The sequence below is a fragment of the Rousettus aegyptiacus genome, unplaced genomic scaffold, assembly GCF_014176215.1.
Source record: "Rousettus aegyptiacus isolate mRouAeg1 unplaced genomic scaffold, mRouAeg1.p scaffold_m13_p_17, whole genome shotgun sequence".
NCBI lineage: Eukaryota > Metazoa > Chordata > Mammalia > Chiroptera > Pteropodidae > Rousettus > Rousettus aegyptiacus.
The window spans coordinates 18,952,347-18,965,785 of record NW_023416292.1 but is presented as its reverse complement, the minus strand read 5'-3'; the positions used below and the strand labels follow the sequence as shown (position 1 = coordinate 18,965,785).

At 48.6% G+C, this 13,439-nt stretch overlaps 1 protein-coding gene across 8 annotated transcripts in view; it reads right to left on the bottom strand.

Moving 5' to 3' along the window:
• Positions 1 to 13,439, bottom strand: part of SLC9C2 (solute carrier family 9 member C2 (putative)) — a 51,903-nt gene continuing 38,464 nt past the window's right edge. For 7 of the 8 annotated variants that reach the window (XM_036234612.1, XM_036234611.1, XM_036234609.1 and 4 more), the window contains 8 exons: positions 12,544 to 12,692; positions 10,315 to 10,440; positions 9,655 to 9,753; positions 7,172 to 7,339; positions 6,301 to 6,432; positions 2,836 to 3,021; positions 1,056 to 1,141; positions 1 to 620 (listed from right to left, as the gene is read on the bottom strand). In XM_036234612.1, the coding sequence (XP_036090505.1) occupies positions 1,073 to 1,141; positions 2,836 to 3,021; positions 6,301 to 6,432; positions 7,172 to 7,339; positions 9,655 to 9,753; positions 10,315 to 10,440; positions 12,544 to 12,692 (929 nt within the window). In that variant the 3' untranslated portion in view covers positions 1 to 620; positions 1,056 to 1,072. Of the gene's footprint in view, positions 621 to 1,055; positions 1,142 to 2,835; positions 3,022 to 6,300; positions 6,433 to 7,171; positions 7,340 to 9,654; positions 9,754 to 9,831; positions 10,240 to 10,283; positions 10,441 to 12,543; positions 12,693 to 13,439 lie in introns of those variants that run through there. The other variant, XM_036234614.1, reaches the window with a different exon arrangement.

The following is a 13,439-nucleotide window of genomic DNA, read 5'->3' as shown; positions in this document are numbered from 1 at the left end:
TTTAAAAACCATAAAATTCAACTTTATTCGAAATGGAATTCCAATGAAAACAAAATGAAAAGTGGTATCGAATACTACGTACTGTGCAATGCAAAGGGTTCGTTTCCCCTCAACTCTGCTTTCGGCAACGAAGACGCTAGAACATAGTTCCACTTTGTAATATCTACTTATCTACTAGGTTGGGGAAAAGGGAGAATAACTTTCAAAAATGTCACGGAGGCACTAAACATAGCAATATCACAAGTCAAAATCATAGATCCCAGGCCTTAGACAGCACTGCATCGTGGGATGCTGTTAATATTCTGTATCCTGCCCTAACTTGCTCTCAGCCGGATGCAAGGTTTCCTGTGACAGGCCATGAGTTTTGGGGTGCCCTATCCTGAAGAATTTACGAGCATCTTAAACGTTCTGCAACTACTTAAAATTAGCCCTTTGCAGCCGTCCATTGGTTGCTTATAAAATAAACGCAGCCATGAATCGCTTCGGCAACTCCTAAGGAACGTCCTTGCCAAATGACCCTTCGGCACTTGAGCCAAGATACAGGCTCGATCTTCAACCTGCCTTCACAGATCACATTACTGCCATAAGTGTCCTTTTCTACAGTAGGATCCAGTTTCCAACTATAAAAAAAGTCAAAAGTAAGATATTAGACTGTGAACATTTCAAGAAAAAAAAAAACAACTAACTTAAATAAAACCAGAAAACTTATGAAAAGTTTCCATTTCCTTATCTGGAACATCCCCTCTTAAAGACCTTCCATATTAAGGACCGTGAGTGATGGCTTCTAATACGTGTGCATCTCCATGCCAGCAAATGCCATCTTGTAAAGAGATGCTGTGTTAATTTCCTTAATCTCTTAAGGAAAAGAGAAACATTAGGAGAACCGGATTCCAGCTGACTGTGACTGCAGTGTGGCTCCGGGGGGGTCCGAGAGCGGGGACTGGCGATAGACCCATCCAATACCCCTCAATCGCTTTCTTAAGAGTCAAATGAATTTTACATGGATCGGAATTCCTTCTCGGCCCTTTCCCCACCACCCGAGGACGTCCCCTTACCTCCTGTGGCCTTGGAGTTAGTTACTGGTGGCAGGCTTAGACTCTTGGATAACCAGCAGCTTGCTTAAATCCGAAGTTCCCTGAACCTGGAGGAGGAGGAGAACCCGAAGGAGTTAGAGAGCTCGGCATGGGGAGCGCAGTGAGCAGGAATGCAATGGGGGGGGGGGGGGCGGCCAGGCGAGAGAAAGCGCCATCATCAGGGGGATCGTTCTGCAAACCATATAAATGTCTAACCGATATACGCCGAAACTAATAATAAAATTAAGGGAAAAAAAGAGCATTCTTTGATCTCCCGGCTGGCTGCTTCCTAACCTTCCCAAAGGGATGTAAGAAATCAGCCGGAACCTAGAAATGAGCGTCCAACCTAAATGTCACCCCGCCCCCCTCCGCCCACCTCTTTTATTTCAAATCCTTTTCAACTGTTGCTTCAAAAAGTCCTGGACCAGCAAATTACCTCTTTCGCATATTTATAGGCACCCGAAAGGTGCCTATACTCGTATAAATGGTGCTTTACTCGTATAAATGGGCTGGCAATTCCCAGCTCAGAAACGGAGTCCCCACTGAATTACTTTTACTCCAACACTGACGTTCGAGGGCCCAGGGCCTGGCCTTCCCGCGCGCACGGCGGTTTGGCCTTCTTAGCGCTTTCACCCACAAAATCCGCCCTCCTGAGATGCAAACCTCACGCCAGCAGCAGGTACAGCCGACCTTCCCAGGTACGCCGGGCCCTCGCCTTCCATCCTCACTCTAGCGCCACCAGGTGACCACTGCCATTAGCCTCATCTTACTGGTGAGGAACCGGAGGGTCGGAAGGCACCCGCCTGCGCCTACCCCCTCCTGGGCGCACGGGCAGGTTTGAAACCCAAGCCGGCCTGACTCCGGACCCTGCTGTCTCAGCAAGTGAAACTGAGAACTGCCCCCGCTGTCCCCTGCCTCACCCCAGCCGTTCTTTCAAAGCTAAAGAGATTTTTGTTTTCTATTAAAAAAAAAAAAATTATTATTTTTTTAATTTCCTTCATCCTCTGAATTGTTGAGAGGTACAAAATAAGAATGTTATAAAAAGGGGGAAATGTGCTTGTTAGTAGCTTTATCGATTCCTCCGGGACATAAATTTTCATAAAATGAATGGCTGTTCCCAGCCTGAACAGGCAGAAAGGGTCTCTCCCGAAGGGGAGAAACGTTATTACCAGACTAAAGAGGTGTCAGCTCTTCTCATGGCCTCTCGGTGCTCCCCGCTCCCAGACTCCGTCCTCCTGACCCCTGCGGTCCAGTGGCAGGCGACTCATTAGGGCCCCTGCTTCTGCTCTTCCTGTCCCCCGTTTCCCCAGGTGTTCATACCCCTCTCCTTACAGAGGCGTGGAACGATGAGGCCTGCGGTCCACTATCGAGCTGTGCCCACAGCCCCCAGGGCGGCCACAAAGCGACGAGGCGCTGAGTCTGCTTCCCTGTTATCAGCCAGGGCGGAAACCTCCGGAGCCGCCTTGCTGTGAGCCAGGAGCCGTGGACAGGCGCAGCCCCACGCCGGGGCCGACGGCTCAGCGGGCAGGCAGCAGGCCCATCCCAGCCCTTACCTGTGTGTCGGTCACACCATGTGCAGGGCACAAGCTGCACGGCTCGCAACACAGAAGCCCAGGTACCTTCTGACCATTGCGTTCAGGGCAGGTGAGACCAGTGGGGTCTTGGCAGGTTAAAGTTCTTTTTAAGGTGGTCGGTGGAGTTTTAAAGTCACTTATGGGGTGCCAGGAAAAGCAAAAGACTCTCTGGAAACGTGCCTCCTTACCTGCTCACAGGTCTTAGGTAATATGCAAGGTGCAAGATATGGCGCCTCTGTGTTCGTATCAATGACGCTGCCGTACACGACAATAACGAATTTCATGACTGTATTGTCGATCGTCATTTCATTATAGCTTGACAAAGTCTCCACATACGCAAGATTCTGTGTCACACACCTCTGAAACTTCAAGTCCTACAATAAAATCACATTTTTTTCCCTATAAACCATAGAAAATGACCTACGATGGCATGAAGAAAGCAAATTCCATGGTTTAGCTGAGTTCTTTGAGGATGTCAAAAGGCACATGGGCTCTGGGACCCCCACACAGAATGTACCGAGAGTCCGAAACGGCCTCTGACAAGATCCTGAACTCAGAGGTGGGCCGTGTGTGCCCAGGGCCTGGGCTGTGCCTGCCCGGCCCGCTGATCTGTGAGGCGCCATGGGCCACCACAGGGCGTCAGCCAGGCCACCCGGATTTCTATTTGCACAGGAACCAGACTCTTTAAGATGCACACTAAGCGGCCGTCCACCCCAGCTGAGGTGCCGAACAAAACCGAAAGGAAATGTCAAAACAGAGGCCCAGCAGGGCCCCGAGCACGGGGCGTCCTTCAAGTCTCAGAATCATAGACTTGGGTGCTGGAAGGGAGCCGTTATGGGTGAACTGTGTCCCTCGCAGCCTCAGAACATGGCCTTGTTTGAAAACAGGGTTGTCGTAGATGTAATTGTTCAAGACGGGGTCACAGCGGAGTGGGGCGGGCACCTCATTCAGTATCGCTGATGACCTTAGGAAAAAGGGAAATGTCAACGCAGACGCGCAAACTCGCGGGAGGATGAAGACAGCCCTGGCAGGCGGCGGAGGAGGCGCCCCCAGGCTGCCCCGCACCCCCTGCGGGAACAGACCCCGCCAGCGCCTTCGCTGCCGGTTTCCAGCCTCAAGGACCCAGAGGGCAAAGGTTGGCTGCTTGAGCCACTCAATTTGCAGCCGCAGCAAACTCATACGGGAGCTTAGCGTCCACCCTGCCCAGCACCCCCACGGCCTCAGCTCAGCTCGCCCTGATCACCTCCGGCTGCAGGAAGCGCGCGGTCACGTGACCCGGGCCTCTGCCCTTGGTCCTGACAGGCGACTCGAAGACTTACTCACCGAGGGCCCCGAGGGCCCCGCCCCCAGCACAGCAGAGGCATCAAAAACAGAAGAAAACTAACAAACATCTAGAATTTTGCAGCCAGAAGATCTAACGAATTGTGAGTTCTGTGGTTTAGAGGAGAGAGCACAGCACAATTTTATTAGTGTCTTAACTGGCTGGTTCTTCAATAAAAAAGACTAGAAGGAAACGAACCAGTGTTAAATCCAGGTTCTCTGGGGAGTGCAGAAAAAAGACTAGAAGGAAACGAACCAGTGTTAAATCCAGGTTCTCTGGGGAGTGCAGTTGGGGCAGGAAGTTATTATTTTCTTACGTATCTGTATTTTCTAATTCGTACAATGAACGCGGGTTGTTTGCGAATTTGGGAAAACAGTAAAAGGACAGTCGCCGTACTGCAGAGTCCAGTCTCATTGCACGCAGCACGGCTGTGACCTACTGTTCCCAAGTCTCTCCTCACGAGACTCTCAACCTGCCCCAATTCTCATGAACAGGCAAGGAGAAAGGGAAAGAGAAGGCTCTAATCCTCCTTGGCCTCCTGCTAAAACTTTTCTGAAAATGATTATTGCCACATAGCAAAAGAAATATGACTGCCTTACTACGACATGCTAATTTTTTTTAAGGTTTAAATTTTTTCGAGCAGTTTTAGGTTCACGGCAAAACTGAGAGGAAGGTACAGAGCTGTCCCGTATACGTTCTGTCCCCACGCAAGCACGTCCTCCCCATTACTCACACGCCCCGTCAGAGGGAACGTTCGTCACAGTGAACCTGCACTGACATGTCCAAGTCGCCCAGAGTCCGCGTTCCCACGAGGGTCCACCCCGGTGGTGTGCGTCCTGTGGGTTTGGAAAGAGTGTAACGGCGCATGCCCACCACTGTAATGTCATACGGAGTGTCTTCGCAGCCCTAAAAGTCCTCCGCCCTCCACCCCTCTGTTCCTTCCTCACCCCCGACTCCTGGCAAGAACTCACTCCTCCCTTTACTGTCTCCAGAGCGTCGGCTTTTCCAGAATGTCCGAGAGCTGGAATCGTGCTGTGTTACGCAGCCGTTTCAGACTGGCCCCTTTCACTCAGTGACATGTGCTTTAAGTCTCCTCACGTCTTTTCACAGCTCGACGGCTCGTTTCTCTTTGGCGCTGAGTAATGATAACCCACTGCCTGGATGGGCCGCCGCTCGTTCACCGGCTCACCTCCTCGGGGGCATCGTGTCCGCCTCCACGTGCCGGCAGCTGCATGCAGAGCTGCTGCGAGCAGCCACAAACAGGGTTTTGCGTGCACCTAAGTTTTCAGCTCTTCTGGGTGAATACCGAGGAGCGTGGCGGCTGGACCGAATAGTAAGAATATGTTTCGTTTTGTGAAAAATCGCCAGACTGCCTCCCAAAGTGGCTGCACCATTCGGCGCTCCCATCAGCAGCGGCTGAGAGCCCCTATGTCGGCATCTGGGGTCGTCGCCAGTGTTCTGGATTTTGGCCAATTTAATAGGTGCAGAGTGGTGTCTTGTTGATGTTTTCATCGGCATTTCCCTGATGTTATATAATGTGGAGCCATTTTTCATATGCCTATTTGCTGTATATCCTCTTTGGTGAAGTGTCTGTTAAGATATTTGGCCCATTTCTAAATAGGATTGTTTGTTTTCTTCCTGTTGAGTTTTAAGACTTCTTCAACTATTTTAGATAACGGTCCTCTCTCAGACGTGTCTTCTGCAAACATTTTCTCCCAGTCTGTGGTTTGTCTTCTTATTCTCTTTGAGATGTGCTAATTTTTAAAGCCAATATTTACATCCATTTTCTTAACTCAGTGAATATTGCCGAACTTCAGGTCTGTCACTTCCCCTGGCTCCTGACTCAGAATAAGGGCTCAAATAATTAGTAACTAGGATATAAATATGATACTGAAAATTGTGCCAGTCCAAGAACAGACTCGAACCACTACATTTTGGAGAGGAAGTTCATAGAAGAGGCTCGGTTAACTCAGTAAAGATTCATATCGATGTGGGTAGATAGGGTAGAATATGAGTGTTCATTAACTCATTCTAATGACTGCTACGCTTGGTTCTTGAGGACATACCTATTTAATATTTTCTGAATCTACTTTATCTTTTTGTTAAGGGATGACTGCGGGTAGCCTGGGAAAATTAGCTGCAACAAGGGGTCTGACAACCTGCAGGAAGTCAGGATAAGATGGTGGTGACAATTCTGGAATCTCATTTTCGAAGACCAGGCAGAACCTTCCTTTCTGTCTCTGTCACAAAAATATGAACTGCATTTTGTAAAAAAAAAAAAAAAAAAGCAGAGTAAACAACATTTCGCTTATATTTTAATCATGTAACTTACCTCATCAATGAGAGCTGATTCGAAATACTGATGGGCAGTCGCAAGAGCAAGCTTTAGCCATATTTTGTATTCTAGGGATGGCCAGAAGATGTCGAAGCCTTCATACAAATCCTCCAGGGAGATAAAGCAGGCCTGAAATCACAGGGTGCCATGTGGGGAGATGATTTGGGACTCAACTACAAGACCACCCGAACACAAGATGCCTGCAGATTTAATCTTCATCAAACGTCTTAGAAAAACTGACTACAGAGCTCAGTGTCGTTATGATACTGTGCCATTTAAAAGCACTGTATTATGGAGGAAGCTGTCCGCTGTGTGTAAGATAATACTATTTATAGTCCAACTAAAGCTATAGGCTTACTAATAGGCCCGGAAAATCTGTATCGGTCAATAGCTCTGATAAAGGTCATGGCTCACGAGCCCGGGATTCAGAAACTAAGCCATATGAACGTCTCTATTTTGATTGCCACGGTAGGTAAAGTGGCCTCGAGCATAGTATTTGTTCCCAAACTGCTTACCTGAATAAGGAAGACTATGCTTTCAGAATTCAAACTAAATGACCTTCGGCAAATTAAATTCGGCCTTCTGACTAAGTCCATCCCTTCTATCTTCTTCCAGAAATGCCACGCTACGAGGCTGACGAGTCGACCCTCCCTCTGGGCCACAGCCCGAGGACCCCGTCCCTGCCCTGCTGCATCTGAAAGTCCCCAAAGCGGGAGAATTCTTTGTGAGCGGGAACTTCGGCACATTTCTATTTGAGTCCCCCAAGCTGGTGGAACGTCAGGCTGCCCATTCTTACTTAGCAAGTGAAAAGGAAAGGAAGAAAGGGGGTTTAAAACAAGCCCACGAGCCCGACGCGCCCATCTCTTACCTGTAAGATGGTTTCGCAGATGGCGGTGTACTCAAACTCGCGCTTCAGCAGACAGCTCAGCTCTCCGATGATGTCCCCGCACGTGCAGTACTCCGTGAACATGGTTACAGAGTCTCTGCCAGACCGGAGGCTGCTGTCTATTCCAAAGGTGGGAGGTGAACTGTGCAGCTGCAAAGGGCAGAGGGAAATCCACGATTAAAAACCCTCGACCCGAGACCCTGTTAGCCCAGCGGAAGGGGAGGGTCTTTGTGAGTCCCTGCAGGTGTGAGTCAGGCTTCCTCAAAATCACCGTTTCTTTCACATGTCAAGTCCCCATGGCAAAAAAAATGTTTCCAAGCTTTTGCTTTAGAAACGTCCCTATTTACCACCTTCTGCTTGAACTTTTCTGATCTAAAAATCCCACCAAAAGTAGTAATTGCAACCTGCCAACTAATACGGTCTCCCTCTTGAGTATATCAGATACTCTTATCATAGTGGGCTAGCAGACTTCAAGAGGAAGCCACAGGAATCAACCAGAAGGATTACGGAACTGTCCAGAAAGTTTAGTGGTAAACATCTAAGAAGAAAGCAGTTGTTCACAACGGGGGGTGGGGGGAGCAGGAAACGTGGGGTCACGGAAGAAGTGACTGTGAAAGCCGCTCTCTATCCCCCAGCGCCTGACCTCCAGACTTTCGAGGGCTTTCATGCTGCCAGAGTACGTAGACGTTTTTTTAAATTTAATTTTGAATGACGTTCAAAGGCCCTTTGAGCAAAGAAAAATGCCTCTGCTCTTCATAAATTGAGGGAGAAGATAGCATCCTGTGACGGGCAGAGTTCTAGAGAATTCCTCCCAAGATTCCCATCTCTCTGTTATTCCATCATACACTAACCTAGGTACTGCTGTGAAGGGGCTTCGCTGATGGAATTAGGGTTAGGAATCAGCGGATCTTAAAGAGATGCTTCTGGACTCTCTTCTCCTGGTGGGCCCAGTGTAATCATACGAGCCCTCCGTCGCGGAAGAGGAAGTGGTGTCAGTCAGAGAGAGGCGACGTCGTGGGAAGGACCGAACGTGCCTTCGCCCTGGGACGTGAGCCCCCTGCCAGCAAGGACCAAGGAGCTCTAGAAGCTACACGCAGGCCCTGCAGAGAAGCAGGGAAATCTGTCCCGCAGCTGGAAGGATGCTACCCACAGCTTCAGCGAGCCCAGAAATGGAATCTGGCCCCGAGTCTCCCTTTGGTTTTGGCCTTATGAGACTCAAGCAGAGAAACTAGCTTAGCCCATAGGGCATCCTAACTACAGAGCTGTGAGATAAGAAATCTAAGCTGCTCAATCAGTGACAATTCACTGTGGGACTAATACAACCTCTTCGGCGGGAAATGCCACCGGACTTACAGTTTAAGGAGCCCTCGCTAGTCCAGTCGCCGCAGGATTGTAAGAGTCCGATTTGGCATATTTAGTAAATACTGGTAGCAGTGTATTTCCGTCACAATTCTAATGGGAATGCAGCACGATGGCTCGGCACATGGATTTTAAGAAGCTGCTAAGAACGTGGACACTGGAGGCAGACTCCGTGGGTTCAAAGCCCCCCTTGACCTCTGACTATGTGCCCTTAGGGACGAGTGAATTGCTTTCTCTGTGCATCAGTTGTTACAAGGGTTAATGTCATACTTTGCTGCCATTCTCGACTACCCTTCCACGGATCACAATCGACCTTTCCTTCTCTCCATCGCCTCTAACACACTATCTATTTAACTTATTTTGTTCATTGTCCCATCTCTTTCTATGCCTCTACTAGAAAATAAAGTCTAAGAAGGCAGGGATTTTTGTCTGTTTTATCAATTCCGTGCCTAGACTGAAACAAGTGTCTGCTGCATGGTAGTAATAAATATTTGCTGAATGAATGAGTGAACGAATGACTGAATGAATGAAAAATGGCAGGCACTGAATAAGGGCTATCCTTGTGTTAGTCAGCATTATATGTTTATTATAATAGTTTATTTCCATAATCAATTTTGGTATTTTTAAGGTCTGAAATACCCGTTCCAAAAAAAGTAGAAAGCCAGATACACTATTTGCATTGCCGTAAGGGTTTGTCACTTGTAACTGTCATCTAGGATGTAAGAATATTTGGGTCAGAGCTGGGGCTCGCCCCTGCATTCAGCTACTAGTATTTGGATTCTGAAGGATTTTTTTAGGTGAGTCACTCAACCACTCCTAGTACTGGATTCCTTAATCAAACTCCATGGCAAAAACTGCTTCCTCCCAAGACTGCTGTGAGGGGTAAGCGACAACCATGAAAGCACTTTGTAAAAGGGGAAGAACCTTCTAGATGTTTGGTGTTCTCATTGGCTCTTGGCTGCAGTGTTTGCTCTGAACAGAAATGGTTTCATTTGGAAAAGAGAGTATGTTAAAAATTTGAAACTTCTTTGGCTCCTAAACTTCTCCTTATGTTATAATTACATATTTCAAGACGCATTTTCAGGAAAGAATACGTAGTCCCTTACAATTGCCATTCCTGAAATAATTAAGTAGATTCCTTGTGGCATTTCACCTTCTGTACAAATGACATCTCCATAGTCAAAATAGGCAAGTTGAGCTTTTTCCTGAAATAGAAAAGAAAAAGTCAAGATAAAATCATCACAGTCTACTTTTCTAAACCAAAATAAGATTTTAAAGTGAAAAAATGGCCTTCGAGTAGGTAGCACAAAGACACAAACTACATCCTCTGGTTTGTTAAGGAATTGTAAGGTGCTAACATAACCTCACTCACCTTTAGGAAGAAAGGAACAAGCAAGCAAACTATAGACTTTGTGACTGGCACCCAGCACAGTGACTGATAGAAACGCCCAATGAATGCGAGGTTGGGGGTTGGGTAGCCGTTTATGATAAACTGTGATAAGTCCTATGTGATAATGACATAGGAGACAGGGAGGGACAGGACGTTCTGGAAAAATCCAGAAAGACCACACGACAGTGTCTCGGGTGTCCAGGGAAGACTTTACAGAAGAAAGAACAGCTAAGCCAACGTGTGATGAGGCGAAGACGCCTCAGGGCAGTATATGTGAAGACCCAGCAACAATGAGAATATCTTGCATCCAGGAGTGGAAAAAATGAAAAATAAGTATTGTCAGACCTGCAGTCAGGAAATAGGACAGAATCTTTACCTTGAAGAACTCAATGAGAAAATCTTTATTTTCCAGCCAAACAATATTATGAAGGTATTTGTCAGGAGTAGGCGGCGGGATTGCCATTGGAAAGTTATTCAGCGCTTTTATTTTTGAAAGCAGTGCCTAAAAAATACAACGAACAATCCACATAAGGGCGAGCAGACCCCATAACAGAAAAGGAGCATTGGGTAAAAAGTAAGGAAACCTAAATAAACTATTGCTATGCAAATTTAACCCTGACTATTGACTCAGAGCTTCCCTCGCCCGATTTACATTATCCTCTAACCTTTTTTTGGTCCTTGTTCTCCGCTTATTCCTATTTTCACCGATATACTATCTTATGTTCGATTCATCATCTTTGTAATCCTGTTAACACTTACATTCTGCCCTGTCTCAATCTCCAATTATCTAAACTTCGCAGTTGATTACTATGTGATTTAATGCCATACTCTCTTCTCAAGTTTTTTTCACAGGTATTTTGATTTGTTTCCCTCCACCTTTTTAACGTCAGGGGATACAGTCCTAGTTTTGTGGCCTCTGAGAAGCCTTCTCTGGCTTCCGCTGCCAGAGAATCACTTACCGGCCTTATTCCCACGCCCTCTCTGACAGGTTTGCCTTGTGGAACTCATTGCACTGCAGTATTATTTTTGCTTATATGTCTCCCACCCCCCTATATTACGTAACTTTTGTTGACAGGATGAATAAATGACTAAATAAAAGAATGAGGAAGAGCCTGTGGACTTTGGGGTCAGTGTTATATTCATTAATTATCCCAATCTCCTTAAGAGTCCATAGCACACAGTAAGAATCCAACATATATTTACGTAATTAAATTGAATAGACTTACTTAGCTCCTTATGGCCTGGGGTTGATAATTACATTTCTTTGACTGATGACTGATATGCATGCAATTAGTAACTGCTGAATGATCGTTTACCCATCACCTTTCTAAACAAACCTAGGGCAAAAATAAGTCTCTCTCCTCATAAGAGCTGTGTGGATATCAAGCATTCGAGTTAATCTTACGTGGCCTTCAAAATGATAAATGAAAAAAATACAGAAACGCAAAACGCGATGCTTAGAGTTGTAACTTGAAGAATATTCTAAAGTAGCCCTTCTCCCTCCGCCCGCATGCAGAGATCATGCTCCCCATTTCATCCTTCGCCATGATGTTGTAGAGCCTGAGGAGACGGAGCCACTGAGGGGAAAGCTGGCCCGTCCCACGCTCACGCCCCGTCTGGGCCGTGGAGGTGGGACTGCGCCCGGGAAGTGGCGGGAAGCCCAGCGCATGGTGGCCTGTGGCTGGGCGCAGCCCGTCGCCAGGAAAAGCACGCGCTGCCCAGGCTCGGCTCAGCGGCGGGCACAGATGGAACGTGGGCCCAGAACTTCCGTTTTGCTGAAGCAGACAGACCCTTGGGTAGGAGGAAGAACGTTCTCATTTGCACGAATACACAGTCGAGATGGTAAAAGTGATAGAGCAGAAGGATTGAACATTAAACGTTTTTCCCCTCTGGCTTACATTCCTAATTTTTTGGGCAAATGATTATAAATGTATAATCATTCAAAAGTCCATTTGTCAGCTAACTGATTGGGGTGTCTTCTCTGCTCCTCTCTTCTCAGAGCTGCCCCCTCCCTGACCCCCACCAACACACACACACACACGCATGCACACACACAGCAGAGACACAAGGACACACACACACACACACACAGAGACACACACACACATATGCACACAGGCTGGTCCCCTCCCTACCACACGAACATCACAGGCCTCCCGCCTGCCTCGCCACGGCTGTGAGAACTGCGAAGCATCGTCCTCAGGTTGACAGAGAAGCAGAAGAATCGAGTGAGTTTGCAGAGAGAGCCAAAAGGCCACCCCGATAGGAATAGAAAAGCATGGAGCACTTTCCGGGATCCTTCTCAAGGCCCTTGCGGATGCCCGGTCACATGGTCTGGCTACCGTGGGCTCTGTAAGGTCCCCTGTGTCCACAGAGCAAACCCTCCAACCCCGTTTCTTTGCTAAATGTAGCCCAGGTTAGTTTCTGTCACCTGCAGCCGGGCGCAGAGTTTTGACGTGGAGCGCGCCAGCAGCATGGCGCTGATGAGCACTGGCGCCAAGTAAGGCCGCGGGCAACTTAGAGGCGACGCCGAGGTCGGCCACCCGCGCCCCAGCCTCCTCCGCTCTCTCCGCCCCGCTGCAGCTACGGAGGGATCCACCGTTACCTTATTCACCTCCGTGCCCTCGTGCTTATCGATAATGCCCCTTGACCAGAGGAAGGTGAGGTTCTTCAGGGCCTTGGAGATCACATTCCGGATCGCCTGCCTGGTCTTCAGAGCGATGACGACGTCGCGGCCCTCGTGCTCGATGAGTCCTGGGCGAAGAAAAGCGGCCCATGAGCCGGCAGCGGGAGAGCGCGGCGGGCACGCGGCTCTGGGCCACGGCCTGATCTCCAGGGCTTTCACGCAACGCCCTCGGGTGCCTGTTTCACGCAGCGCTTGTGAGGCCGCGAGGGCCAATGACTTTGGTCTCCATTTTACGGGTGAGAAAACTGAAATCTGGGCCCCTTGCCAGCCAGGAGAGAACCGCCCCGCCTGCCGCATTCCCATGGTACCCGCGCCCCCGCCACCTCCACCATGGTAGGGGACACGGCACTGTTACTACGTTTACTTGTCTCATCCCCCACATTACGCCATTTTTGTCGTGTAGAATGGAAGAGCCCCTGGACTTTGGCTGCTGGGTCTTTCTGAGATCAAATCTCACATTTTCCCCTCTTTCGTGAACATGAGAGGTCACACAGATGGGACTGGGAGGCAAGGCTAAACCCAGACCCGTTTCATTTGTGTGACCCTAAACCCCTGGAAGGGACTCCACCATTTACCGAACTGAAATGGGCTGACCAGTAAAATGGAGGGACCCGTGCTCGAGCGAGTCGGCGTCGGCGTCAGGGACCCCTGGGCTGGCCGACTCGCTCACCGCCTAATCGGCCGCGTGACCTCAGGCAAGTGAACCTTCCTAAGCCTCCGTCTCATCATCCATGAACAACGAGGATAACAGTACCCACCTCACAGCGTAGTAATCAGCATTAAGTGAGATGCTGCGTATTAAGCCGTTAACGCTG